Genomic DNA, 27769 nt, shown 5'->3' with positions numbered 1-27769 from the left:
TTCCCATATTAACTCTTACAGGAGAGAATTTCCCTTCCTAGGGGTAGATTTCATCTCACTTCCTGTTGTCTCCTTCCCTTTGCAAGTAGGAGTCGTTTGTAAGTTGGATGTTTGAAAGTAGGGTCCTGCCCTATATACTCTGCAGAAATTTGGGCATTAGGTTTTGTTGTTGCCATAACACTGTAAGCCCTCACAGGGCCCTGCTGTAAAATGTTAGATCAAGAATTGTAATTACATGCCCCTGTTGAATAGGGGCGGAAAAATTGGGCCTTTGGTGATGGTGGTGCTGGTGCCACAACACTGTAAGTCCTCACAATTACTCTTAGTGGGCGCAGAAACGGGCCCTGCTGTGAAATATTAGATCAAGAATTCTAATTACATGTCCCTGTTGAACAGGGCCAGAAAAATTGGGTCTTTGGTGGTGGTGGTGGTGCTGGTGATACAACACTGCAAGTTCTCACAGTTACTCTTGGTGTGCGCAGAAACGGGCCCTGCTGTGAAATATTAGATCAAGAATTCTAATTACATGTCCTTGTTGAACAGGGGCAGAAAAATTGGGGCTTAGGCACTGGTGCTGGTGCCACAATACTGCAGCCCTTCATGGATACTATAGTTGGAGCGCAGGAACGAGCCCTGCTGCAAAGTATTGCATTAAAAATTGTAATTACACGCCCCTGTTAAACAGGGGCTGAAAAATTGGGCCTTAGGCACTGGTGCTGGTGCCACAACACTGCAGCCCCTCATGGATACTCTAGTTGGAGCGCAGGAATGAGCCCTCCTGCTAAATATAGCATCAAAAATTGTAATTACACGCCCCTGTTAAACAGGGGCTGAAAAATTGGGCCTTAGCCAATGGTGGTGGTGCCCAGAACCAAAAATATTCTTACAAGCTATCAGCATGATCATTGAGGAGGAAGAGGATAGTCATTCAGCATAACAGGATAGTCACTCAGCATCAGCATAGGCAGTCTTGAAGGGATCTGACATTTCAAAAAAATTATTCGGTTACATCAGCATCAGGTGCTTGGTAGCTGGTGGTGATCCAAGACTGATTCATTTTTATGAAGGTCAGTCGATTGACCGAGTCGGTGGACAGGCGCACCCTGTGATGGGTTACAAAGCCTCCAGCAGCACTGAATGTGCGTTCCGAAAGAACGCTGAATGCAGGACAGGCCAGTAGCTCAATTGCATACTGTGCAAGCTCTGGCCAGTGATCCATCCTCAAGACCCAGTAACCCAGAGGATTTTTGGTGGGGAAGGTATCCAAGTCAGATCTTGCCCCTAGGTATTCCTGCACCATGTAAAACAGACGCTGGCAATGGTTGCTGGAACCGATCATACCTTGGGGCTGCGGACTAAAAAACTGTCTGAACGCATCAGTCAGACGGCCACCTTCTCCACCGCTCCTTCTTTGACTGACCGAAGCCTCAGCAACACGTTGTCCAGGAACAGGAGTTTGTAACCTCCCAGTCTCTGGGAACGCGTTGCACAGACCTTTCTGCAAGGCCTCCCGAAGATGTTTCATCCTCTGCTCCCTCTGCGATGTCAAGATAAGGTCCGCAACCTTACCCTTGTAACGTTGATCAAGGAGGGTTGCCAGCCAGTATTGAACCCTCTCCTTGATACCACGAATACGAGGATCCTTCCGCAGGCTTTGCAGGATCAGGGAGGCCATGTAGCATAGGTTTGCTGGGGCATTCGGTCCGGAGTCCTCTGGGTCACTAAGGATGACAAGATCCACAGCCACCTCCCCCCAGCCACGTACAAGTCCATGGGTTTCTTGGGACTGTAAATGATCCCTTAAAGACTGCTGCTGATGCTGAGTGCCAGGCTCCACCTCCATGCTGACACAATCCTCCTCTTCCTCCTCCTCCTCCTCCTCCTCGTCCTCTTACTGTGTGATCGGCGGGCACGCAGGAACACTGACTGGATAAAGGGGGCCTTGAGAGCTAAGGAAGTCCTCCTCTTCATGCCTCTGTTCTGCCTCAAGTGCCCTGTCCATTATTCCACGCAGCGTGTGCTCCAACAGGTGGACAAGGGGGACAGTGTCACTGATGCATGCACTGTAACTGCTCACCATCCTCGTGGCCTCCTCAAATGGTGACAGGACAGTGCATGCATGCAGATCATGGCCCACTGGCATAGGGAAAAAAAAACAAGCTTCCCTGACCCTGTCCTGGTGCCATAGTCGGACAGGTACTCATTGATGGCCCTCTGCTGCGTGTGCAGCCACTGCAGCATGGCCAACATTGAGTTCCACCTGGTGGGCATGTCACAGATTAGGCGGTTCTTGGGCAGGTTAAATTCCTTTTGGAGGTCTGCCAGCCGAGCACTGGCATTATATGACCGGCAGAAATGCACACAGACTTTCCTGGCCTGCCTCAGGACATCCTGTAAGTCCGGGTACCTGCCCAAGAACTGCTGCACCACCAAGTTAAGGACGTGAGCCAAACAGGGCACATGAGTCATTTGTCCCTGTTGGAGGGCAGAGAGGAGGTTGGTGCCATTGTCGCAAACCACCATTCCTGCCTTAAGTTGGCATGGTGTAAACCACCTCTGAACCTGCCCCTGCAGAGCTGACAGAACCTCTGCCCCAATGTGGCTCCTGTCCCCCAAGCACACCAGCTCAAGCACCACATGGCATCTTTTGGCCTGCGTAGTTGCGTGGCCCCTTGAACGCCTACGGAGCACCGCTGGTTCCGAGGCAAAGCACAGGAAGAGGCCATGGAGGAAGAATAAGAGGAGGGGTGGAGGAGAGAGGTGTGTCAGAATCACCAGTAGTAGCATTTTGGAGGCGTGGTGGCGGAACAACCTCCAACACTACTGCACCTTGTCCTGCATTCTTCCCAGCTGCCAGCAGAGTCACCCAATGCGCCGTGAAACTTAGGTAACGTCCCTATCCATGCCTGCTGGACCATGAGTCAGTGGTAATATGCACCTTACCGCTGACCGCCCTGTCCAGCGAGGCATGGACATTGCCTTCCACATGCCGGTAGAGAGCCGCAATCACCTTCCGTGAGAAAAAGTGGCATTTGGGTACCTGCCACTGAGGAACCGCACATTCCACAAACTCACGGAAGGGGGCAGAGTCTACCAACTGAAAAGGTGGCAGTTGAAGTGCTAGCAATTTTGCCAAGCTAGCATTCAACCGCTGGGCATGTGGATGGCTGGGAGCGAACTTCTTTCGGTGGTGCAGCAGCTGGGGCAGGGAAATTTGCCTGGTACAATCTGACGTTGGTGTACCGATAGCAGATTGCCCACAAGTACTTGGCTGTGACACACCTAATTCTACACCTTCATTCCTCTCAGTGCAGGTCTCAGAGAGGACTGAAGGTATAGCGGGGTTGGAGATCTCAGCTGATGAGGAGCAAGGAGAGGTCCTCTTTGTTCTTTGGTGTGGGTCTTTTAGGTACACTTGCCAACGAACTGCATGGCAGGTCAACATATGTCTGGTCAAGCATGTGGTGCCCAAGCGGGAGATGTTTTGGCCACGCGAGATACGCTTGAGACATATGTTGCAAATAGCAGCGGTGCGATCTGATGCACTCATCTCAAAAAAGGCCCACACCAAAGAACTTTTGGAATAACACGCAGAAACAGCAGCGCCCTGCACATGTGGAGCTTTGCGGTGTGATGCAGTTAGTGTGCTGCCCTTAAGCTGGCCCCTGGAGGGCATCCTGCCTCATTGGTGATGTGCCTCCTCCTCCTCTCTTCTATCAGGCACCCACGTGGAGTCAGTGACCTTATCATCCCCTCCCTCCTCATCACTGGAGCAAACCTGGCAGTATGCTGCAGCAGGGGCAACATGACTGCCAGATTGCTGTCCTTCTTGGGCACACCCTCTGTCTGGGCTTATGTTACTGTCTTCCTCTAGCTGAGTACCATCATCGGAGCCTTCAAAACACTGGGCATCCTCCTGGAGCATGTACCCAACACTGTGGTCAAACAGTTCGAGGGACTCCTCAGGAGGACATGGTGGGGCCAGGGAAGGAGTGACTGATTCCATTGAGCTGAGGGAAGAGTCTGGATTGGCAGCTGCTTTGCCAGACAAAGTACCCTGAGCATGGGTGAGAGAGGATGAGGAGGAGGATGAGGACGGCTTGGTCATCCACTCGACCAAGTCTTCCGCATGTTGCGGCTCAACACGGCCAGCTGCCGAAAAAAAGGCCAAGCGTGTCCCACGGCCACGTGCTGATGAGGATGCACCATGTCCACGACCAGCACTGTTGCCTCTAGACACAGAGCCTGCTTGCCCTCTTTTATTGGCTTGTGACTGTCTGCCTCTCCTTGTTGGCCTTCCAGACATACTAATGGCCTGCAGTGAGATGTAGCTTCACTAAGCTGGGATATATATATATATATATATATATATATATATATATATATATATATATATATATATATATATATATTTATATATATATATATATATATATATATACAGTGGGGCAAAAAAAGTATTTAGTCAGCCACCAATTGTGCAAGTTCTCCCACTTAAAAAGATGAGGGAGACCTGTAATTGTCATCATAGGTATACCTCAACTATAGGAGACAAAATGTGGAAACAAATCCAGACAGTCACATTGTCTGATTTTTGAAAGAATTTATTTGCAAATTATGGTGGAAAATAAGTATGTTGTCAATATAAAAAGTTAATCTCAATACTTTGTTATATATCCTTTGTTGGCAATGACAGAGGTCAAACGTTTTCTGTAAGTCTTCACAAGGTTGCCAAGCTAGCATTCAACCGCTGGGCATGTGGATGGCTGGGAGCGAACTTCTTTCGGTGGTGCAGCAGCTGGGGCAGGGAAATTTGCCTGGTACAATCTGACGTTGGTGTACCGATAGCAGATTGCCCACAAGTACTTGGCTGTGACACACCTAATTCTACACCTTCATTCCTCTCAGTGCAGGTCTCAGAGAGGACTGAAGGTATAGCGGGGTTGGAGATCTCAGCTGATGAGGAGCAAGGAGAGGTCCTCTTTGTTCTTTGGTGTGGGTCTTTTAGGTACACTTGCCAACGAACTGCATGGCAGGTGAACATATGTCTGGTCAAGCATGTGGTGCCCAAGCGGGAGATGTTTTGGCCACGCGAGATACGCTTGAGACATATGTTGCAAATAGCAGCGGTGCGATCTGATGCACTCATCTCAAAAAAGGCCCACACCAAAGAACTTTTGGAATAACGCACAGAAACAGCAGCGCCCTGCACATGTGGAGCTTTGCGGTGTGATGCAGTTAGTGTGCTGCCCTTAAGCTGGCCCCTGGAGGGCATCCTGCCTCGTTGGTGATGTGCCTCCTCCTCCTCTCTTCTATCAGGCACCCACGTGGAGTCAGTGACCTTATCATCCCCTCCCTCCTCATCACTGGAGCAAACCTGGCAGTATGCTGCAGCAGGGGCAACATGACTGCCAGATTGCTGTCCTTCTTGGGCACACCCTCTGTCTGAGCTTATGTTACTGTCTTCCTCTAGCTGAGTACCATCATCGGAGCCTTCAAAACACTGGGCATCCTCCTGGAGCATGTACCCAACACTGTGGTCAAACAGTTCGAGGGACTCCTCAGGAGGACATGGTGGGGCCAGGGAAGGAGTGACTGATTCCATTGAGCTGAGGGAAGAGTCTGGATTGGCAGCTGCTTTGCCAGACAAAGTACCCTGAGCATGGGTGAGAGAGGATGAGGAGGATGAGGACGGCTTGGTCATCCACTCGACCAAGTCTTCCACATGTTGCGGCTCAACACGGCCAGCTGCCGAAAAAAAGGCCAAGCGTGTCCCACGGCCACGTGCTGATGAGGATGCACCATGTCCACGACCAGCACTGTTGCCTCTAGACACAGAGCCTGCTTGCCCTCTTTAATTGGCTTGTGACTGTCTGCCTCTCCTTGTTGGCCTTCCAGACATACTAATGGCCTGTAGTGAGATGTAGCTTCACTAAGCTGGGATATATATATATATATACAGTGGGGCAAAAAAAGTATTTAGTCAGCCACCAATTGTGCAAGTTCTCCCACTTAAAAAGATGAGGGAGACCTGTAATTGTCATCATAGGTATACCTCAACTATGAGAGACAAAATGTGGAAACAAATCCAGACAGTCACATTGTCTGATTTTTGAAAGAATTTATTTGCAAATTATGGTGGAAAATAAGTATGTTGTCAATATAAAAAGTTAATCTCAATACTTTGTTATATATCCTTTGTTGGCAATGACAGAGGTCAAACGTTTTCTGTAAGTCTTCACAAGGTTGTCACACACTGTTGCTGGTATGTTGGCCCATTCCTCCATGCAGATCTCCTCTAGAGCAGTGATGTTCTGGGGCTGTCGCTGGGCAACATGGACTTTCAACTCCCTCCAAAGGTTTTCTATGGGGTTGAGATCTGGAGACTGGCTAAGCCACTCCGGGACCTTGAAATGCTTGTTACTAAGCCACTCCTTCGTTGCCCGGGCTCTGTGTTTGGGATCATTGTCATGCTGAAAGATCCAGCCACGTTTCATCTTCAATGCCCTTGCTGATGGGAGGAGGTTTGCACTCAAAATCTCATGATACATGGCCCCATTCATTCTTTCATGTAAACGGATCAGTCGTCCTGTTTCCTTTGCAGAGAAACAGCCCCAAAGCATGATGTTGCCACCCCCATGCTTCACAGTAGGTGTGGTGTTCTTTAGTTGCAACTCAGCATTCTCTCTCCTCCAAACACGACGAGTTGTGTTTCTACCAAACAGTTCTACTTTGGTTTCTTCTGACCATATGACATTCTCCCAATCCTCTTCTGGATCATCCAAATGCTCTCTAGCAAACCTCAGACGGGCACGGACATGTACTGGCTTAAGCAGGGGGACACGTCTAGCACTGTAGGATCTGAGTCCCTGGCGGTGTGGTAGTGTGTTACTGATGGTAGCCTTTGTTACTATAGTCCCAGCTCTCTGCAGGTCATTCACTAGGTCCCCCTGTGTGGTTCTGGGATTTTTGCTCACCGTTCTTGTGATCATTTTGACCCCACGGGGTGAGATCTTGCGTGGAGCCCCAGATCGAGGGAGATTATAAGTGGTCTTGTATGTCTTCCATTTTCTAATTATTGCTCCCACAGTTGATTTCTTCACACCAGGCTGCTTGCCTATTGCAGATTCAGTCTTCCCAGCCTGGTGCAGGTCTACAATTTTGTTTCTGGTGTCCTTCTACAACTCTTTGGTCTTCACCATAGTGGACTTTGGAGTGTGACTGTTTGAGGTTGTGGACAGGTATCTTTTATACTGATAACAAGTTTAAACAGGTGGCATTGATACAGGTAATGAGTGGAGGACAGAGGAGCCTCTTAAAGAAAAAGATACAGGTCTGTGAGAGACAGAAATCTTGCTTGTTTGTAGGTGACCAAATACTTACTTTCCACCATAATTTGCAAATAAATTCTTTCAAAAATCAGACAATGTGATTGTCTGGATTTGTTTTCACATTTTGTCTCTCATATTTGAGGTATACCTATGATGACAATTACAGGCCTCTCTCATCTTTTTAAGTGGGAGAACTTGCACAATTGGTGGCTGACTAAATACTTTTTTTCCCCACTATATATATATATATATATAGGCTGTATGCGTACTCCGCCCCGGGAAGGCGGGATACTGTGATGATGACTGGCGTGCGATCTGCCGCTTTGCGGACGTAATGCCGGATCACCATGGTAACAGGCAAACATGTCTTAGTTTTGTTTATACTTTCTTTAGGTGGGAGGTACCCTTTGAGGTGGGTGGTCATGTGATCCGCCGTCACGCCGACACGTTGTCGTGCCGTCGCGGCATAATGACCACTATAGAGCCACAGCCTACCAAACTCCTCCCATGTCTGAGTGGTGCGCTCCGATAGGACGCTTACTGCTCGTTTGTTCAATTACCCAGTCGGATTACCATGCATGCTCCGCGCCGCATGACGCGCTTTAGGGATTACTATGGTAACCTTTTTAGATACTCTTCCTATTAGTGAGTGGTGCGTCCTGATTGGAGGCTTACCGCTCGTTCTTTAATTACACAGGTGAGTGGGATAAGGGGCTATCTACTTAAACTACAGTGGCATTGTGAGACTCCATTATCGCTGAGGAAGTCCTATGGACGATACGCGTGCGAGAGTTCATCTTAATGTCACTACGGCCACCTTATCAGCTTTGCTGTTACCAGTCCTTTTATGCTTTATATCCTAGCACTTGGATTAAGTGCTTTTTATGTGAGTACCCATCTTATATTAAATGATACCTTTTACAAATCATACAGAGAGCACTAGATTTTTTCTTTGTATTATATGTTGCTACGGGAGAGTTACAAGGCTTATCTGCGGAGTTCGAGAGGTGCCCAGCTTCCATCCACAAGTTTACCATTACCACCAGAGGTGGTGAAAGCTCTTATGACCTTCCTGTTAGCTCAGGGGTCTAATAAGCAAGGTGAGCAGTTTGGCTAAACATATGGTGTGAGCACGGATCAAGGAGCACCCCAAACTTTTGCATGAAGCACCCTTTACCACCATTGACGTCTGTGTGCCTCTCTATCTACATGTGTGTTTCAACATACGAACATATGAACTTTTTATCTATTGAATTTTGATTCATTAATCGTTTTTAGTTATCAATTTAGCGCTGCACTGATTAATTTACATAGTTCTGAAGGGTTTATATATTTGCCTTTAGTGTTCAGCTGCTGTGAGTAGACATTGAGTTTTGCGCTGACTGTTTGTTTTCAATTGGTTACCTGTTTACATAATATATTCCAGCCTAGCAGCATTACTAATGGAGATCTTTCAATATATAGAAAAAAGAGAAATCAAACTGGGAGAGATTTTTTCTAATAAGCATAATCCGGAGGAGGTTAATACCTTATCTCTCGGGTTTAGGAAACTAGGGTATCTGTTTGAGAAAAAAGTAAAAACTTGGTGGGATATAGTAACGTTTGAACAATACCTCACTGCAAAGTTGATCCCTAGAAGACTTAGATGGGAGGTACCTCCCAATGATGGCCTTATGGATGATTATTCTATGAAGGAATGGGGGGATTTTTTCACCAACAAAGGCCTAGAATTAATTGAGTTTCTGTTATCCCGGAAACGGCGGAAAATGATTCTTCTTGAGACTCAAATTGCAGAACTTAAGAGTTCCATTGAGTCCCATAAAGAGTCCGAAGAATTCCTTAGACTTTCAGCGGAGTTAAAAAATAAGCTCATAAAATGGGACTATGAAACTCAAAATAAAAAGAAGAAGAAATATATAAGAGATGCAGATGATTTTGGGAGAGGGAGTATCTACAAATGGCAGATCAAACCTGCTGACGCCTCTACTAATCAGCCAGTGTTGCGCCCTATATCCCTTGAACCCCCTCAAACTCCTCTTGATGAAGAGGGGATTGTTCACTACGATCAGTGTGATTATACTAGTACCCCAACCCCCTCTCGAGGTAATTTATTTAAAACTGTACATAACAAGAGAGGTAAGAACAAAAAGGGTAGGGGCACAAGGCGGGATGTATATGAGTCTCCGTTCAGACAGTACCCTTGGAATCCACCTCCTACAAATGATGATGTTTACTATCATCAAGATTCTTATCAACAAGGTACCGACCGTAATTGGGTACCTAATGTTGATCGGCCTTACAACCAGTATTACACTAACTATTCAAATACCCCTCATAATATAGGGAGAGAATCTCAGTCTTATGGACATCCGGTGCATACCCAAAATAGGTTTGCACCATTACAGAGTTCTGGCCCTAGAAGAGGAGGGGATTTTCACAGGACCCAGAGGGGGATGGGGAGGGGAGCTCCGTACATCCCACCCAAACCAGGGGGAGGGTGGAACGTTCCCCCGCCACCTCCCAATCTAGACAACGGTCCAAGGAAAAGAAAACTCTTAGAGGAAGGAGAGGAGGCAGGTGAACTCAAAAGAGTCAGACCACAGTAGGGGCGGGTATCTACAACCTGAGTGGCTCCCCCCTAAGTGAGGATGAGATTAAGGTTCTAGATAAGGGCCTCAAATATGCCCCCATTCGTAACTTAAATAAATTCCAGACCTACATAGGTTTACAAAAATTCATTAGAAGTTTGAATATCAAGAAGTACCATCTTTCTAACCCTGTAACACGTACTTTACCAAATGATTCTAAACCATCAGGTACCCATTCGTTTCTTCGTAATAAATCGGTCTTTAATCCCCCTAATCGTGACACTAAGTTTGTGGAAGTTTTCAAAAACATGGTGACTAGAGATCTCGACACACTTAAGATCCGGAAGGCACAAGATCCATCATATGTCAAAAAGGGCATCGAGTCCTTCTTAGAACGGAGGGATCTCGTAATACGCCCAGCGGACAAGGGGGGTGGTCTGGTCGTTCTTAGTAAAACCTATTACAACAACGAAATGGAGAACATGCTTAATGACTATAGTACCTATGTTCTACTCAGCAAAGACCCGATGTTTGAGTATAAAGAGGAATTACACTTTCTGGTAGAAAGAGGCAAACACATTGGAGTCCTTAACAAAAAAGAAGCTTCTTACTTAGATCCACTTTTTTGCTGTACCCCTATCATTTATTGTTTACCTAAATTACATAAAAATAGTACCAATCCACCTGGCCGCCCCATAGTCAATGGTATAGACTCAGTCTCTTCTAGACTGGGTCAATACATTGACTCTTTTTTGCAACCTTTGGTTACGGGAACCCGTTCCTTTATTAAGGATACCAAACACATCATCCAAATTCTAGAAGCCCTTTCCTTTTCTTCTTCTTGTTTGCTAATAACAGCGGACGTTAGTTCCCTCTATACGATTATCAGCCATGAAGATGCGTTAGCATCAGTCCGATGGGCCTTCAGAACATCGGATCTGACCAGAAGACATAAAAATTATATCTTAGATTGCCTAAAGTTTTGCTTATCTAAAAACTACTTTTGGTACAATAAACGTTTTTTTCTACAAACCAGGGGAGTCGCGATGGGTGCCCGCTTCGCTCCCAGTGTTGCCAATTTATTTATGGCACACTGGGAGGAAGAGTTTATCTATAAGAACACACCCCCTGAGCTTAAATGTTACCAGCGTTATATTGATGACATCATTATGGTGTGGGATGGTAATAGATCGAACTTGGATGCCTTTATGCGAAAACTCGATGAGAACAATAGAAATATTGTTCTCTCCTGGAATATAGATAAAGTTCATGTTACCTTTTTGGATTTAGACATTTTCTTGAAAGATAATCAGTTGGAGTTAAAAAATCATTTTAAGCCTACGGACCGCAATGCGTACATACCCCTCGGGAGTTGTCACCATCTTCAATGGTTGTGTAATATTCCCAAGGGGCAATTTGTACGGATTAGGCGGAACTGTACGCATGAGCATCATTACCTTGAACAATCTGAGGTTTTATCTGCCCGTTTTGTCCAAAAGGGTTATAACAAAACCGATATTGATAAACATATTGAGACCGTTCGAATTTTAGAGAGAAAGTCACTAGTATCCAATGGCCCGAGGGCCAAACGTGAGGGTGTGGGCAATATTAGAATGATCTTGGACTACAATGTTCAATATAAAAAATTTGAAAAAATAGTCCGGAAATATTGGCCCATTCTCAGACAGGATAAAACTTTGGGCCCTGTACTCCCGGAATACCCCCAGTTTGTCTATAAGAGGGCACCGTCCTTAAGAGATAAATTGGCCCCGGGGGTAATTGACCCACCTCTCTCTTGTGTAAACAGGATTTCGAACATTATGACAGGCTTCTATGCATGTGGGCGATGCCCACCATGTAAACAAACCAAGGGCAATATTAAAAAACGCAAAGAGTTTGTAGCCACAGCTACAAAAAAGGTCTATCAAATTAGGGATTTCATTACATGTTCGACATCAGGAGTCGTTTATATCATGGAATGCGAATGTGGCCTACAATATGTAGGTAGAACATCTAGGTCCCTTCATATTCGTATTGGTGAACATATCACCAATATTAAGAAGGGCCTGGATTCTCACAATGTTTCCAAACATTTTAAACTCTTCCACAAACGCAGCCCTGTTAAACTAAAGTTCTGGGGAGTGGAAAAAGTAACACCCCATTGGAGGGGCGGCAATTTCATAAGACAATTGAGCCGCCGCGAGCCTTTTTGGATATATGAAACACATGTAGGAGTACCTACGGGGCTCAATGTCGAGTTTGATTTGAATTGTTTTATTTCTGATCGTTAGTTTTTTTTTTTTTTTTTTTTTCTCTGTAGTTTTTATGTATTTTTTATTTATATTTTTTTAATTTTTATTTATTTTTTTTAGTTGTTAAGTGTTTTATGTAACTGGTGTCTGGTATACTTGGGAGATTGTAAAAGGTGGCCGTGGTGACTAATTAAGATTATTTTATATTATTTTTAGCAATATTATTTTTGTTGTTATCAGATTATATCTCTGAAGTATTATGTGCATTTTTGATGCCCGATTTTGGGTCAGCATTGGTGACCACAGATCATGTAGGCATTAACAATAACTTCTTAGTCTTAGGGAGCCTTAGTCCAGGCTGGTTCCCTGGGTGACTCCTTTTTTAATATATTCTGTTTAAGTTATATATATTTGAATGGTATTTGGTTTGCAGTATTGACGTGGTGTGTGCCCAGCCCCCTTCTCTTAGGTTGCTGTGACAACCACACACACTTGAGGCTGTATGCGTACTCCGCCCCGGGAAGGCGGGATACTGTGATGATGACTGGCGTGCGATCTGCCGCTTTGCGGACGTAATGCCGGATCACCATGGTAACAGGCAAACATGTCTTAGTTTTGTTTATACTTTCTTTAGGTGGGAGGTACCCTTTGAGGTGGGTGGTCATGTGATCCACCGTCACGCCGACACGTTGTCGTGCCGTCGCGGCATAATGACCACTATAGAGCCACAGCCTACCAAACTCCTCCCATGTCCGAGTGGTGCGCTCCGATAGGACGCTTACCGCTCGTTTGTTCAATTACCCAGTCGGATTACCATGCATGCTCCGCGCCGCATGACGCGCTTTAGGGATTACTATGGTAACCTTTTTAGATACTCTTCCTATTAGTGAGTGGTGCGTCCTGATTGGAGGCTTACCGCTCGTTCTTTAATTACACAGGTGAGTGGGATAAGGGGCTATCTACTTAAACTACAGTGGCATTGTGAGACTCCATTATCGCTGAGGAAGTCCTATGGACGATACGCGTGCGAGAGTTCATCTTAATGTCACTACGGCCACCTTATCAGCTTTGCTGTTACCAGTCCTTTTATGCTTTATATCCTAGCACTTGGATTAAGTGCTTTTTATGTGAGTACCCATCTTATATTAAATGATACCTTTTACAAATCATACAGAGAGCACTAGATTTTTTCTTTGTATTATATGTTGCTACGGGAGAGTTACAAGGCTTATCTGCGGAGTTCGAGAGGTGCCCAGCTTCCATCCACAAGTTTACCATTACCACCAGAGGTGGTGAAAGCTCTTATGACCTTCCTGTTAGCTCAGGGGTCTAATAAGCAAGGTGAGCAGTTTGGCTAAACATATGGTGTGAGCACGGATCAAGGAGCACCCCAAACTTTTGCATGAAGCACCCTTTACCACCATTGACGTCTGTGTGCCTCTCTATCTACATGTGTGTTTCAACATACGAACATATGAACTTTTTATCTATTGAATTTTGATTCATTAATCGTTTTTAGTTATCAATTTAGCGCTGCACTGATTAATTTACACAAGGGTTTATATATTTGCCTTTAGTGTTCAGCTGCTGTGAGTAGACATTGAGTTTTGCGCTGACTGTTTGTTTTCAATTGATATATATATATATATATATATATATATATATATATATATATATATATACTGATACTGCAATCAACTGCCTGCCTGTAGTATTAATAGTATGAGAACACCACCAATCTTCTACAGGTAGCTTTAGCTGAACACTGTGCAGAGGTCGCACTACACTAACGTGTAAATAATGTAGCTGCCTGCGGTAGTGATAGGATCAGGAAAACACCACCAACCTCCTACAGGTATCTTTAGCTGAACACTGTGCAGAGGTCGCACTACACTAACGTGTAAATAATGTAGCTGCCTGCGGTAGTGATAGGATCAGAAAAACACCACCAATCTTCTACAGGCAGCTTTAGCTGAACACGGTGCAGAGGTCGCAAAAAACTAACTTGTAACTTTAGCTGAACACTGTGCAGAGGTCGCACTACACTAACGTGTAAATAATGTAGCTGCCTGCAGTAGTGATAGGATCAGAAAAACACCACCAACCTTCTACAGGTAGTTTTAACTGAACACTGTGCAGAGGTCGCACTACACTAACGTGTAAATAATGTAGCTGCCTGCGGCAGTGATAGGATCAGAAAAACACCACCAATCTTCTACAGGTAGCTTTAGCTGAACACTGTGCAGAGGTCGCAAAAAACTAACTTGTAGCTTTAGCTGAACACTGTGCAGAGGTCGCACTACACTAACTTGTAGCTTTAGCTGAACACTGTGCAGAGGTCGCACTACACTAACTTGTAGCTTTAGCTGAACACTGTGCAGAGGTCGCACTACACTAACTTGTAGCTTTAGCTGAACACCGTGCAGAGGACGCACTACACTAACTGTAAATAAAAGGGTTGTCCCGATACCACTTTTTTAGGACCGAGTACAAGTACTGATACTTTTTTCAAGTACTCGGCGATAACGATTACCAATACTTTTTTTTTTAATGTCACGTGACAGTGTTTTTTTGTTTTGTTTTTTTTTTTAACAATGCTTTCTTTTTTTTCTTTTTTTAAAGGGGGGGGGGGGGTGAACGGTGTCTGTGTGTTTTTTTTTATTTACATTTTTATTATTTTTTACAATAATATTTTTTTTATTATTTATTGCAATATGTGTTTTTTTTTTTTTATCAGCCCTTTTGGGGGGCTTTGGTGAGATATGAGGGGTCTTAACAGACCCCTCATATCTCCCCCCTTGAGACAGAGAAAGAGACCGAGGATAAAGATTCCCCAGTCCCTTTCTCTGCAGCCTCAGCTGCACTGAGAATGAATGGAGAGAAGACAGCGGCTCCTCTCCATTCATAAACTGAGACATAATAATCACAGGAGATTACAATGTTTCAGTTATGTGAATGGACAGAGTCAGCTGACTCTATCCATTCACAAAGGAAGTAGGAGGACATCGAGAGAGACAGCACAATGGAAGGGGACAGCAGGAACGGAGGGGGACAGCGGAGAGGGACAGCACAGCGGAGAGGGACAGCAGAACGGAGAGGGACAGAGGAAGAGAGAGGGACAGTAGAACAGGGGGGGACAGAGAAAGAGAGAGGGACAGCGGAACAGCGGAACAGCGGAACAGAGGGGGGCAGAGGAACAGAGGGGGACAGCAGAACGGAGGGGGCATGGAGGATACGGTGACAGTCAGCAGTGATCGCGCGTGGGGGCGTTACAAGCACCGATCACCGCTGTATGTCACTAAAGCAACTGAAATCCTCTGGGGGAGAAGCTTGTAACTCCCTCATGCGCCGATCACTGCTGACTCTCAAGGTATCGGGGGAAGCATTGGGAGCATTTGCCCGAGTACAAGTACTTGGGCAAATGCTCGGTATCGGTGCCGATACCGATACTAGTATCGGTATCGGGACAACCCTAGTAAATACTGTAGCTGCCTGACTGTGGTACTAATAGGATAAGAAGTACACCAGCAATTTTCTTCAGGTAGCTGTAAATACTGTAACAACACCTGCCTGCCGGTCAGTAGGAAGATAATAACAGGAACGGATCTGGCTAACTGAATACAGTGTATATGTATATATATATATATATATATATATATATATATATACGACACCTGGGATGCATATATATAAACAATACACTGGAAGTGCAGCTAACTTACTGACTGTCCTGCCTAATCTATCTAACTTAAATCAAATGACACCGTCTGTCTCTCTCTCTCTATCTCTCTATCTGAACGCCGGAACACACTACACAGGGCCGCCGTGCAGGCGGCCTTATATAGTGTGGGGTGTGTACTAAACCCCCTGAGCCATAATTGGCCAAAGCCACCCTGGCTTTGGGCAATTACAGCTCTCTGTACAGACGGCGCTTTGATTGGCCAAGCATGCGGGTCATAGTGCATGCTTGGCCAATCATCAGCCAGCAATGCACTGCGATGCCTCAGTGAATTATGGGCCGTGACGCGCCACTCAAATTTGGCGTGAACGGCCCATATCGTTCGCAATTCGGCGAACGACCGAACAGACGATGTTTGAGTCGAACATGGGTTCGACTCGAACACGAAGCTCATCCCTACTTAACACATATAGGACTTGAAAGCCACGAGTTTGTATATCATTACTGATGGATTGGTGAGATGCTGAGTTTATGGTTTTATACGCTGTGCCCACAGTATTCTTTGTGAGTGTTTTTAGCTATATTTTATTAAAGTTTGAATATACAGAGAGCACTATCTGTCATCCTTTTTATACTTTGCATACACAACCATTCACTGGAGGAGAGAGCCAAGCAAGAGTTTAGGAGAGGAGTCCTATATATCTTATACGACTCCCACATGCCAGTATCACTTCAGTCTAGCAATGAGGTCTTATCAAAAGGTGAGCGGCCATTTTTGAGCATGGGGTAACTGTATGTTGTCATGAACAGGTGTGACCAGATTGTGTGGACTGCAAAGAGGAAATGAAACCAAAATGCATGTAAAGTGAATAAGAATAATGTTTATTTAAGATAAGTGATATAAATAAACAAACACCCCAAATACAAATATTGCTCAACCAACCAACAGAAACCCACAGACAGATAATATATACAGCCAAAGGGAAGTACCGAAATCAAACACGTAAGCCAGGCCAGGGTCATACACAGGGGATCAGCAACTGAACAAGGGCAGGATAGGAGAGGGAGATAATGGATGGGATATGGCTACAAGGGAATAGGAACACAGGAGGGACAGGATCAGGATGGGTTGGGATACACGCTCAGGAGCAGGCTCAGGTTCAGATACAGATACAGATACAGGTTACAGATACAGGTTACAGGTCAGGGCGCAAGGAAGAAAGATACCAAGGCAAGCATGTGAGGGCTTGCCGGGTATTTATAAGGCTCATAATTGACCTCATGTTACACCTGAGCGCAGAGGGTGCTGTCTGCTCCATACTGCTGGAGTACACCCGCTGGTGGACACCGGTACTATGGCCCAAAGATGCAACAGTGCCACCAGCAGGTGAATCCTCTTACTACAGGCTGGGCAGCAGGGTCCGGGTCATCGAGCTGGGCAGCAGGCTCCAGGTCGTCGAGCTGGGCAGTAGGCTCCGGGTCGTCGAGCTGGGCAGCAGGCTCTGGGTCGTCGCGCTGGGCAGCAGGCTCCGGGTCGTTGAGCTGGGCAGCAGGCTCTGGAACGTTAGGCCGAACAGCGAGCACCGTAAGGGCAGGCTGGATCACAGGCACCGGCTCAGCAGGCTGGGTAACGGGCCCCGGCCCAGCAAGCTGGACACCGGGCACTGGTCCGGCAAGCCGAATAACGGGTACTGGCTTAACAGGCCAAGTGACGAACTCCGATTTAGTAGACTGGGTAACGGGCACCGGCTCAGCAGACTGGGTAACGGGCACCAGCTCAGCAGAATGGGTAACGGGCACCGAAACTCCAGGCTGACACACGGGCACTGAAACTCCAGGCTGACACATGGGCACCGAAACTCCAGGCTGAGACACCAATATCAAGACATCTGGCTGGAAGGCAGGCAACGAGACACCAGGCTGGAAGGCAGGTACCAAGACATCCGACTGAGAAGCGGGCACATCAGATGGGGAAGTGGAGACATCAAGCTGGAAGGCAGGCACCGAGACATCAGGCTGGATGGTGGGCACATCAGGCAGGAAGGCGGGCACATCAGGCTTGGAAGCGGGCACATCAGGCTGGAAGGCATGCACCAAGACTTCGGGCTGGAAGACAGGCATCAGGACATCAGAGTGGGAAGCGGGCACATCAGACTGGGAAGCGGGCACATTAGACTGGGAAGTGGGCACATCAGACTGGGAAGCGGGCACCAAGACTTCGGGCTGGAAGGCAGGCATCAGGACATCAGACTGGGAAGCGGGCACATCAGACTGGAAGACATGCACCAAGACTTTGGGCTGGAAGGCAGGCATCAGGACATCAGACTGGGAAGCAGGCACATCAGACTGGGAAGCGGGCACATCAAGCTGGAAGGCAGGCACCGAGACATCCGGCTGGAGGGCAGGCACCGAGACATCAGGCTGGAAGGCAGGCACCGAGACACCAGGCTGGAAGGCAGGCACATCAGACTGGAAATCGGGCACCAAGTGGAAAGTGGGCACATCAGACTGAAAGGCAGGCATCGAGACATCAGGCTGGAAAGTGGGCACATCAGACTGGAAGGTAGATACATCAGGCTGTAAGGCAGGCACCGAGACTTCAGGCTAGAAGGCAGGCATCAAGACATCAGACTAGAAAGCAGACACATCTGACTGGAAGGTAGGCACATCAGGCTGGAAGGCAGGCACCGAGACTTCAGACTGGAAAGCGGGTACATCAGACTGGAAAGTGGACACATCAGACTGGAAGGTAGGCACATCAGGTTGGAAGGCAGGCACCGAGACTTTGGGCTGGAAGGCAGGCATCAGGACATCAGACTGGGAAGCGGGCACATCAGACTGGAAGACATGCACCAAGACTTTGGGCTGGAAGGCAGGCATCAGGACATCAGACTGGGAAGCAGGCACATCAGACTGGGAAGCGGGCACATCAAGCTGGAAGGCAGGCACCGAGACATCCGGCTGGAGGGCAGGCACCGAGACATCAGGCTGGAAGGCAGGCACCGAGACACCAGGCTGGAAGGCAGGCACATCAGACTGGAAATCGGGCACCAAGTGGAAAGTGGGCACATCAGACTGAAAGGCAGGCATCGAGACATCAGGCTGGAAAGTGGGCACATCAGACTGGAAGGTAGATACATCAGGCTGTAAGGCAGGCACCGAGACTTCAGGCTAGAAGGCAGGCATCAAGACATCAGACTAGAAAGCAGACACATCTGACTGGAAGGTAGGCACATCAGGCTGGAAGGCAGGCACCGAGACTTCAGACTGGAAAGCGGGTACATCAGACTGGAAAGTGGACACATCAGACTGGAAGGTAGGCACATCAGGTTGGAAGGCAGGCACCGAGACTTTGGGCTGGAAGGCAGGCATCAAAACATCAGACTGGGAAGCGGGCAAATCAGACCAGAAGGTAGACACATCAAGCTGGAAGGCAGGCACATCAGGCTGGAAGGCAGGCACCGAGACTTTGGGCTGGAAGGCAGGCATCGGGACATCAGACTGAAAAGCGGGTACATCAGACTGGAAAGTGGACACATCAGACTGGAAGGTAGGCACATCAGACTGGAAGGCAGGACAATCAGACTGGAAGGCAGGCACCGAGACTTTGGGCTGGAAGGCAGGCATCAAGACATCAGACTGGGAAGCGGGCACATCAGGCTGGAAGACAGGCACATCAGGCTGGAAGGCAGGCAGATCAGGCTGGAAGGCAGGCACCGAGACTTTGAGCTGGGAGGCAGGCATCAAGACATCAGATTGGAAAGCGGGCACATCAGACTGGAAGGTAGGTACTTTGAGCTGGAAGGCAGGCACATCAGGCTGGATAGCAGGCACTGGGTTGGCAGGTTTAGGTGGGTCATCAAGTTCAACTGGCATGAACGCTGGCTGGAACAGGTTGGTTGGTGTGGAAGCAAGTTGGGTTACTGGCAGGATAGTGTGAGTGGGGAAGAACTTCCGTTTCTTCTTTGGCTTAACTGCTGGAGATCTGTAGGTGGCTGTAGGACTGTAGACAGTAGGTGAGGCATGCTGAAAGCAAGGGCTGGGATATGGTAAGGAAGGGGGAACAGTGGCCAGAGGAAGTTCTTGTGGGGAAGTTGCAGGTATTAGAGAAGAGGCCGGTGGGTTAAAGGCAGGATAGGTGCAGGAAGTAGAAACAGGGTATTGATACTTGGTGGGGTGCAGGGTATATTGGACTGTAGCTGAGGTTGCCAGGGGTGATGGGAGAAAGGACATCTGAGCAGGCAGGTGTTTAGTAGCAGGTCTGGTTTGTGGAGAGCTGACAGAAGCTGGGCATAACAGGTCTGACCATGCCTGAAGTACAGGTAGCACAAAAGTGGGCTCACATACCCTCTGTCTGACCAGGGACTGCACTTCATCTATACAATCTTTCAACAACTGTTTGGGACAAACCGAATAATGCTCCAAAAAGGATGCAGAGTCATCCTCCAACAGCCATACTAAGGACGCAACCTGGTGAATGCTGAAGGGGGGAGAAAAGTCATCATGGCCCTTTGGGATACAAGGCAGAGCCAGCTCTGTACACATTCCAATCAAAGGCTGAACATCCTCAAACAGTATACTGCCCTGATCGACCACAGAGTGAGCTAAACGGATAATCTCCAGCAGCTGATCACTGGACCACCCTTTCAATGTCTGGCGGAGATATTCAGAACTCTCTGTTGTCAGCAGAGCATAATAAACAATTATATCTGAATTCATCCCAGCAATGTGAAACAGAACTGAGATGGTTCCCCTGTGCAGCCACTTCTGGTCAGAGATGGCCTTGGTATACTGTCATGAACAGGTGTGACCAGATTGTGTGGACTGCAAAGAGGAAACCAAAACGCATGTAAAGTGAATAAGAATAATGTTTATTTAAGATAAATGATATAAATAAACAAACAACCCAAATACAAATAGTGCTCAACCAACCAACAGAAACCCACAGACAACAGATAATATATACAGCCAAAGGGAAGTACCGAAATCAAACACGTAATCCAGACAAGGGTCATACACAGGGGATCAGCAACTGAACAAGGGCAGGATAGGAGAGGGAGATAATGGATGGGATATGGCTACAAGGGAATAGGAACACAGGAGGGACAGGATCAGGATGGGATCGGATACAGGCTCAGGTTCAGGTACAGATAGAGATACAGGTTACAGATACAGATTACAGGTCAGGGCGCAAGGAAGAAAGATACCAAGGCAAGCATGTGAGGGCTTGCCAGGTATTTATAAGGCTGCAGTAATTGACCTCATGTTACACCTGAGCGCAGAGCTGTCTGCTCTACACTGCCAGAAACACCCGCTGATGGACACCGGTACTACGGCCCAAGGATGCAACAGTGCCACCAGCAGGTGAGTCCTCTTACTACAGGTCCTAGATGTTGGAAGACACCCGCTGGTGGACACTGGAACTGCGATCCAAGAGACTGACAGTGACACCAACGGGTGAACCATTTCATGACAGTTGTAAGGGTACACAATCTTGACCTTCTTCAAACATGGCAGACATGGCATATTTCATGATTAATTTATGGACATTTATTGATTTTATTTTTGTTGCGCTGCACCTTTAGATGATCATTTTGTTTTGTGTTATTGAAGTGGAATCACTGTGTGGTGTTATAGCTAGCAACATATTGAGATATATTTTCACATTACCAGTCAAAATTGATTGTGCTGATAGTTCGCATTTTTTATTTTCAATTCAAGTATATCTTTAGGCAAAGCAAGTATTTGCCCACTGGAGCAAATAATGGTATCTACCCTGGTGAACCAAAAACATTCCATTACATTTCTTATTAGGGCCGTGTTATCTATTTGGTCACCTCCTTAATTGGAATGTACACTTCCAGGTCTTCAGGTCTGCTGTGCAGTCATCATTTAAAGACCACTGAGCAAGTCGGCAAAAATTGTAGATCAATGAGTTCACCCAAACGTATGTTCCCATTGAGACATAAACAGTACAAAACAACAAACAAGTGGGGACAAATTATTATTATTTTTATTACTGCATCCTGTCCATAGAAGTCGGCAGGAGGAACCAGTGAGCAATGAGGGAAACACAAGAGATTAACACACTCAGAGTTGTCGGTTTCCCAGCAGACTTCAGGAAATCCCAGCACTGACCACTTCACTGGCTTGTAATAGATGGCCTGATGTAGAACCAATAGGATCTATACAGCTCACACTAAAATGCCACATACTTTTTTGATATTTTCTTTCTACAGTATGTATGTGGACAAAGTTCTATGAAAGTTTTAATATAGATTGTAGAATAAGCTCTAGATAATAGAAAATTGTCATTTTTTGGTTTTGTAACTTCCTCTAGAAATTATATTTAATATATACTTGATTTGCTTCAATGTTGTTCTCATCAGCAAATGAAGGTAAACCTAATTGGCATGCAGGAATCAGCTTTTCTGGGGCAAAATCTTCTTTCCACTAGCTTTGCCTTTGTCTATGACAACTGGCTAAAGAAGGAAGTCTCCTCACTAAGTAGAGATTTCCTTTCACTTTGCATCTCTAGGACACAGAGTGAAAGGAAACCTTCCCAACATGACACAAACTGCACAAAATAACTGACAGAGGGTTTAACTCTATCCTACCCAATTAAAAAAAATGTTGGCTTTATGTCCACTTTCATTACATATCAATATCAGGTCTTCTCAAAATGACAATGTTGTATTGAATGAGAATTATTGGCAGTATTTTTGCATGGAAATTTAAAGTCATGTACATTTTGGAAAACAATTACCTTTTTTAAATCGTCGATGAATTAGCCACAAAGCTAGTGCTAGGGTTAAAGCACTGGCAGCAGTTGCCAAACCTAATATAAACACTGGTCTCTGATGATCGATCTGAGAATGCAGGAGGTTCACATTTTCTATGGGAATAAACCAAAAGAAAAATTAATGCAAATGCTGTTCATCTTACAACTAATAAATCAAGCCATATGCATGAATAAGCATATGGGTTTTTTTCTGAATTTACCATGCTAAGATAAACAAAAAGAAGAAAAACCCTATTAAAAGTTTGAGTAAACAATTCACTAGAACTTTTGACTTTTTTGACTTTGACTTTTTTTGGCAATTTACATCATATAATATAAAAAAAAAAATCTTATGCTTGGTGCACCCAAAACCAAGGTTTAATTACGTAGGTTCGACTCGGACATCGGGTGTTCGCCCGTTTGCGAATATTTTGGGGTGTGTGGAGATCGCAGGGCATTGCTGTATGATGATTGGCCAAAGCATGCACCTGACCTGAATGCTTTGGCCAATCACAGCATGCTCTGCTGAGACAGCCATAATTGGCCAAAGGCAGGGTGCCTTTGATCAATCATGGCTCAGGGGGACTAAGTCCACTCCCCACACTATGTAAGGCTATGTAAGGCTAAGCGGCCGTGTATAGTGTGTGGACGGAGATAGTTTGAGCTAGATTAGGCAGGCAGGTTAGTTAGTAGCAGTGTATTTGAGATATATATATATATATATATATATATATATATATATATATATATATATATATATATATATATATATATATATATATATACAGTCTAGTGTGTATATATATATATATATATATATATATATATATATATATATATATATATATTCTGCATTCAGCGTAGACTAGATACTCAGTGTAGACTCTATATTAAAGCCAGTGCAGGCAGTGTATTTGATATATATATATATATATATATATATATATATATATATATATATAGTGTAGCCTAGCCTATATATTCAGTGTAGACTTTATATTCAGTCAGTGCAGGCAGTGTATTTATATAACACAGTATATTGAAGTGGTTAAGGGGAACCCTGCGCCCAAATTTTTTTTTAAATGGCGTGGGGGTCCCCCCAAAATCCATACCAGGCTCTTCAGGTCTGGTATGGATTTTAATGGGAACCCCGTGACAATTTTTTTTTTAAATGGCGTGGGGTCCCCCCAAAATCCATACCAGACCCTTATCTGAGCATACAACCTGACAGAGCGCAGGAAAAGGGGGGGACAAGAGAGTGCCCCCCTCCTGAACCATACCAGGCCACATGCCCTCAACATGGGAAGGGTGCTTTGGGGTCCCCCCCAAAGCACCTTGTCCCCATGTTGATGGGGACAATGGCCTCATCCCCACAACCCATGCCGGTGGTTGTGGGGGTCTGTGGGCGGGGGGCTTATCGGAATCTGGAAGCCCCCTTTAACAAGGGGGCCCCCAGATCCCGCTCCCCATGTGAATGGGTATAGGGTACATTGTATCCCTACCCATTCACCAAAAAAGTGTCAAAAAAGTAAAAACGACAGCAGACAGTTTTTGACAATCCATCGTCAATCACGGCGCCTACAGTCCTGAGAAAAAAAAACAAAACAGAAAAACTCTGCCTTGATGGGAGGCGTCCTGCCGACTGCAGCCTTTTTCGTGGTGACAGCTGTTATATAGCCAAGGGCGGGGCCACCCGGTTACGTAACCGGGTGAACAGTACAACAAAAAAGCAAATACTCTTGCGCACAGGTGTGTTGATTAAGTCGTTCAAAGGATCAGAATTGACAATAGCTTTCAGCCTTGCTGCCCTCCAGATAGGGATATCCTGGTGATAGACAGAAAAGAAGAAAAGAGGGCGCACCAGCCTAGTGCATTATCCTTTAGTATATTTATTCAAAAAGCATAAATAAAAACTACTCACAAAGGTAGGAAGAAAGTCATGCTTATAACAGTCTTAGACATATAGCAGGCTGTCCACTGATAGCAGTCTCCGAGTCCTAGAGAGGGGGACGTACGAACTGCTGCTGGCTAATGCGTTTCGAAGGTTCAACCTTCTTCATCAAAATGACAACCTTCTACATCATATAACATCAGAAGGGGCGGGGTCACCCATTTACATCACCTGGTGGCCCTGCCCTTGGCTAAAAAAAGTGAAAAAATGGCAGTCAGTGGGACGCCTCCTAATGAGGCAAAGTTTTTCCGTTTTTTTTTCTTTTTCTCTGGACCGTCAGCCCCATGATTGACGATGGATCTACATCGTGGAACAAAGGAATTGTCAAAAACTGTCTGCTGCCATTTTTAATTTTTGACACTTTTTTTGGTGAATGGGTAGGGGTACAATGTATCCCTACCCAATCACATAGGGAGGGGCCTGGGATCTAGGGGGCCCCCTTGTTAAAGGGGGCTTAAAGATTCCGATAAGCTCCCGCCCGCAGACCCCCACAACCACCGGGCAAGGGTTGTGGTGATGAGGCCCTTGTCCCCATCAACATGGGGACAAGGTGCTTTAAAATCACTGCTCCTGAAAAAAAGGCTGTTTTAAAAACCCGGGTCCCCAAACACTTTTTATGGCAATAACTTGCATATAAGCCTTTAAAATGAACACTTTTGATTTTTCATGTTCGCACAAATTTTTTGTCTGTTCGCATGTTCTGGTGCGAGCCGAAACGGGGGGTGTTCGGCTCATCCCGATTGTTAAGCCACTATCTTGTCTTTATATCATCCCCTCTGTCAGATAAAAAAACTGCATCCTAGTGCCTGTGCTTTATAAAAAAAAAAAAAAGATTTCTACCTATTTTAACAGCATCTCCCAGCAATAAGATGATTCCAGGCTTTTAGCCCTCCCCGTCTAATATCTCCAGTGGGCGGGGTGGACATTCCCCTGCTGACGTCAGCCAGAGAGGAGGGGAGGAGAGGAGCTCAGAGCCAGGAGTCATGTGATCACTGGAAGACACTGTTAAAACGGGTAGAAATCTTTTTTTTTTTTTTATTATAAAGCACAGGCACTAGGACACAGCTTTTTATCTGACAGAGGGAATGATATACAGATCAGTTAGTTTTGAAGCAGTGGGGAGAGTAGCAGATCAGCGATAGTAAGAGATGACTGGAAAGAAGGGGGGAGGAGGACAGAGGGAGACAGGAGAGCTGCAGATAGCAGCGCATGACGGAGGCACGTACACTGACAATGGTGTCAGGGCCAAGCAGCCCTGATACATTGTGGTCAGCGTACAGAGGGGAGGGTAGAAATTGTCAATATCAGCCAGGTATTTCAGGTGATACAGGGGCCAAAATACACAGCAACAGGATCTTTATTTTTATTTATTTTTTGGGTTAACAAACACTTTAAATAAACCTGATGGAACTGCTGCAATCTATATACTAACGACACTGAGCAAATGAGCAAATCTTCAAAAAATAGTGCGCTTTACCTTTTAATTGGATCTTATGTTGTGATCAATACATAAATGTAGACAAAACAATGTGTAAATAATGTACAAACAATATGGACCTAAAATGTCTAATTTGCAAATAATAAAGTGCAAACAAGCATAATGTGCAAAATAAGCAATGCACAAAATAAGTAGTGACTGGATCTTGAGTGACCCTTTAAACAAATTCTGAGCAGTAGTTAACAAGCAATAACTCAAAACATCAAAAAATAGTCCACATGTAAAAAAAGGCTTGATGTGCAGTAGGATCTCAAAGTTACATAGTTACATAGTTACATAGTTAGTCAGGTTGAAAAAAGACACAAGTCCATACAGTTCAACCATAAAATAAATAAATAAAATAAAAAATATCGTACAATCCAATATACCCAATTCTATACCCACAGTTGATCCAGAGGAAGGCAAAAAAACCCAGCAGAGCATGCTCCAATTTGCTACAGCAGGGGAAAAAATTCCTTCCTGATCCCCTAAGAGGCAATCAGATTTTCCCTGGATCAACTTTACCTATAAATGTTAGTACCCAGTTATATTATGTACATTTAGGAAAATATCCAGGCCTTTCTTACAGCAATCTACTGAGCTGGCCAGAACCACCTCTGGCGGGAGTCTATTCCACATTTTCACAGCTTTTACTGTGAAGAAACCTTTCCGTATTTGGAGATAAAATCTCTTTTCCTCTAGACGTAAAGAGTGCCCCCGTGTCCTCTGTGTTGACCGTAAAGAGAATAACTCAACACCACGTTCACTATATGGACCCCTTATATATTTGAACATGTTGATCATATCCCCCCTTATTCTCCTGTTCTCAAGAGTGAATAAATTCAGTTCCTCTAATCTTTCCTCATAGCTGAGCTCCTCCATGCCTCTTATCAGTTTGGTTGCTCTTCTCTGCACTTTCTCCAGTTTCCTGATATCCTTTTTGAGAACTGGTGCCCAAAACTGAACTGCATACTCTAGATGAGGTCTTACTAATGATTTGAACAGGGGTAAAATTATATCTCTCTCTCTGGAGTCCATACCTCTCTTAATAAAAGAAAGGACTTTGCTCGCTTTGGAAACCGCAGCTTGGCATTGCATGCTATTATTGAGCTTATGATCTACCAAAACTCCCAGATCCTTCTCCACTATGGATTCCCCCAGTTGTACTCCCCCTAGCATGTATGATGCATGCATATTCTTAGCCCCCAAGTGCATAACTTTACATTTCTCAACATTAAACCTCATCTGCCACATAGTCGCCCAATTAGACAGTGCATTGAGGTCAGCTTGTAAATTGGAGACATCCTGTAAGGACGTAATTCCACTGCACAGCTGAGTGTCATCTGCAAAGACAGAGAAAATTGAGTACTGTCCGTGATACTTTTTTTATTTGCACTAACATACAATTTTTCAGGACAAGCTTTCGGGGTATGTCCCCTTCTTCAAGGTCCAAGCAGTACTGATTCACAATTTTTTAAGCAGAATGTTAAAGAAAAAAAAAAAACTCTGAGGGAAAGGAGATAGAAGAAAAAAAAAAAGAAAAACAAACACATACAAATCAATGGTAATAAAGATAGCAGCAGAGTTAGTGAGATAAGACAGAGGGAGAGCTATAGAATGGAAGGGGGGGGGGGGTGGTGATAGTCACAGAGGGGGTCATAAAACTTTAGTATAATGGGCAAGGTAATTCAGCCCATTCATGTCAAAAAG

General features: G+C 45.5%; 1 protein-coding gene across 2 annotated transcripts in view; it reads right to left on the bottom strand.

Moving 5' to 3' along the window:
- The window catches only part of SELL (selectin L), a 354075-nt gene that overhangs the window by 19445 nt on the left and 306861 nt on the right, over positions 1–27769 (bottom strand). For both annotated transcript variants that reach the window (XM_073592840.1, XM_073592841.1), the window contains one exon: positions 22617–22745. In XM_073592840.1, the coding sequence (XP_073448941.1) occupies positions 22617–22745 (129 nt within the window). The remainder of the gene's footprint in view (positions 1–22616; positions 22746–27769) is intronic.

Source organism: Aquarana catesbeiana, linkage group LG07, assembly GCF_042186555.1.
Source record: "Aquarana catesbeiana isolate 2022-GZ linkage group LG07, ASM4218655v1, whole genome shotgun sequence".
NCBI lineage: Eukaryota > Metazoa > Chordata > Amphibia > Anura > Ranidae > Aquarana > Aquarana catesbeiana.
Note: the sequence above shows the minus strand (reverse complement) of the source record. Positions and strands in the feature narration are given on the sequence as shown.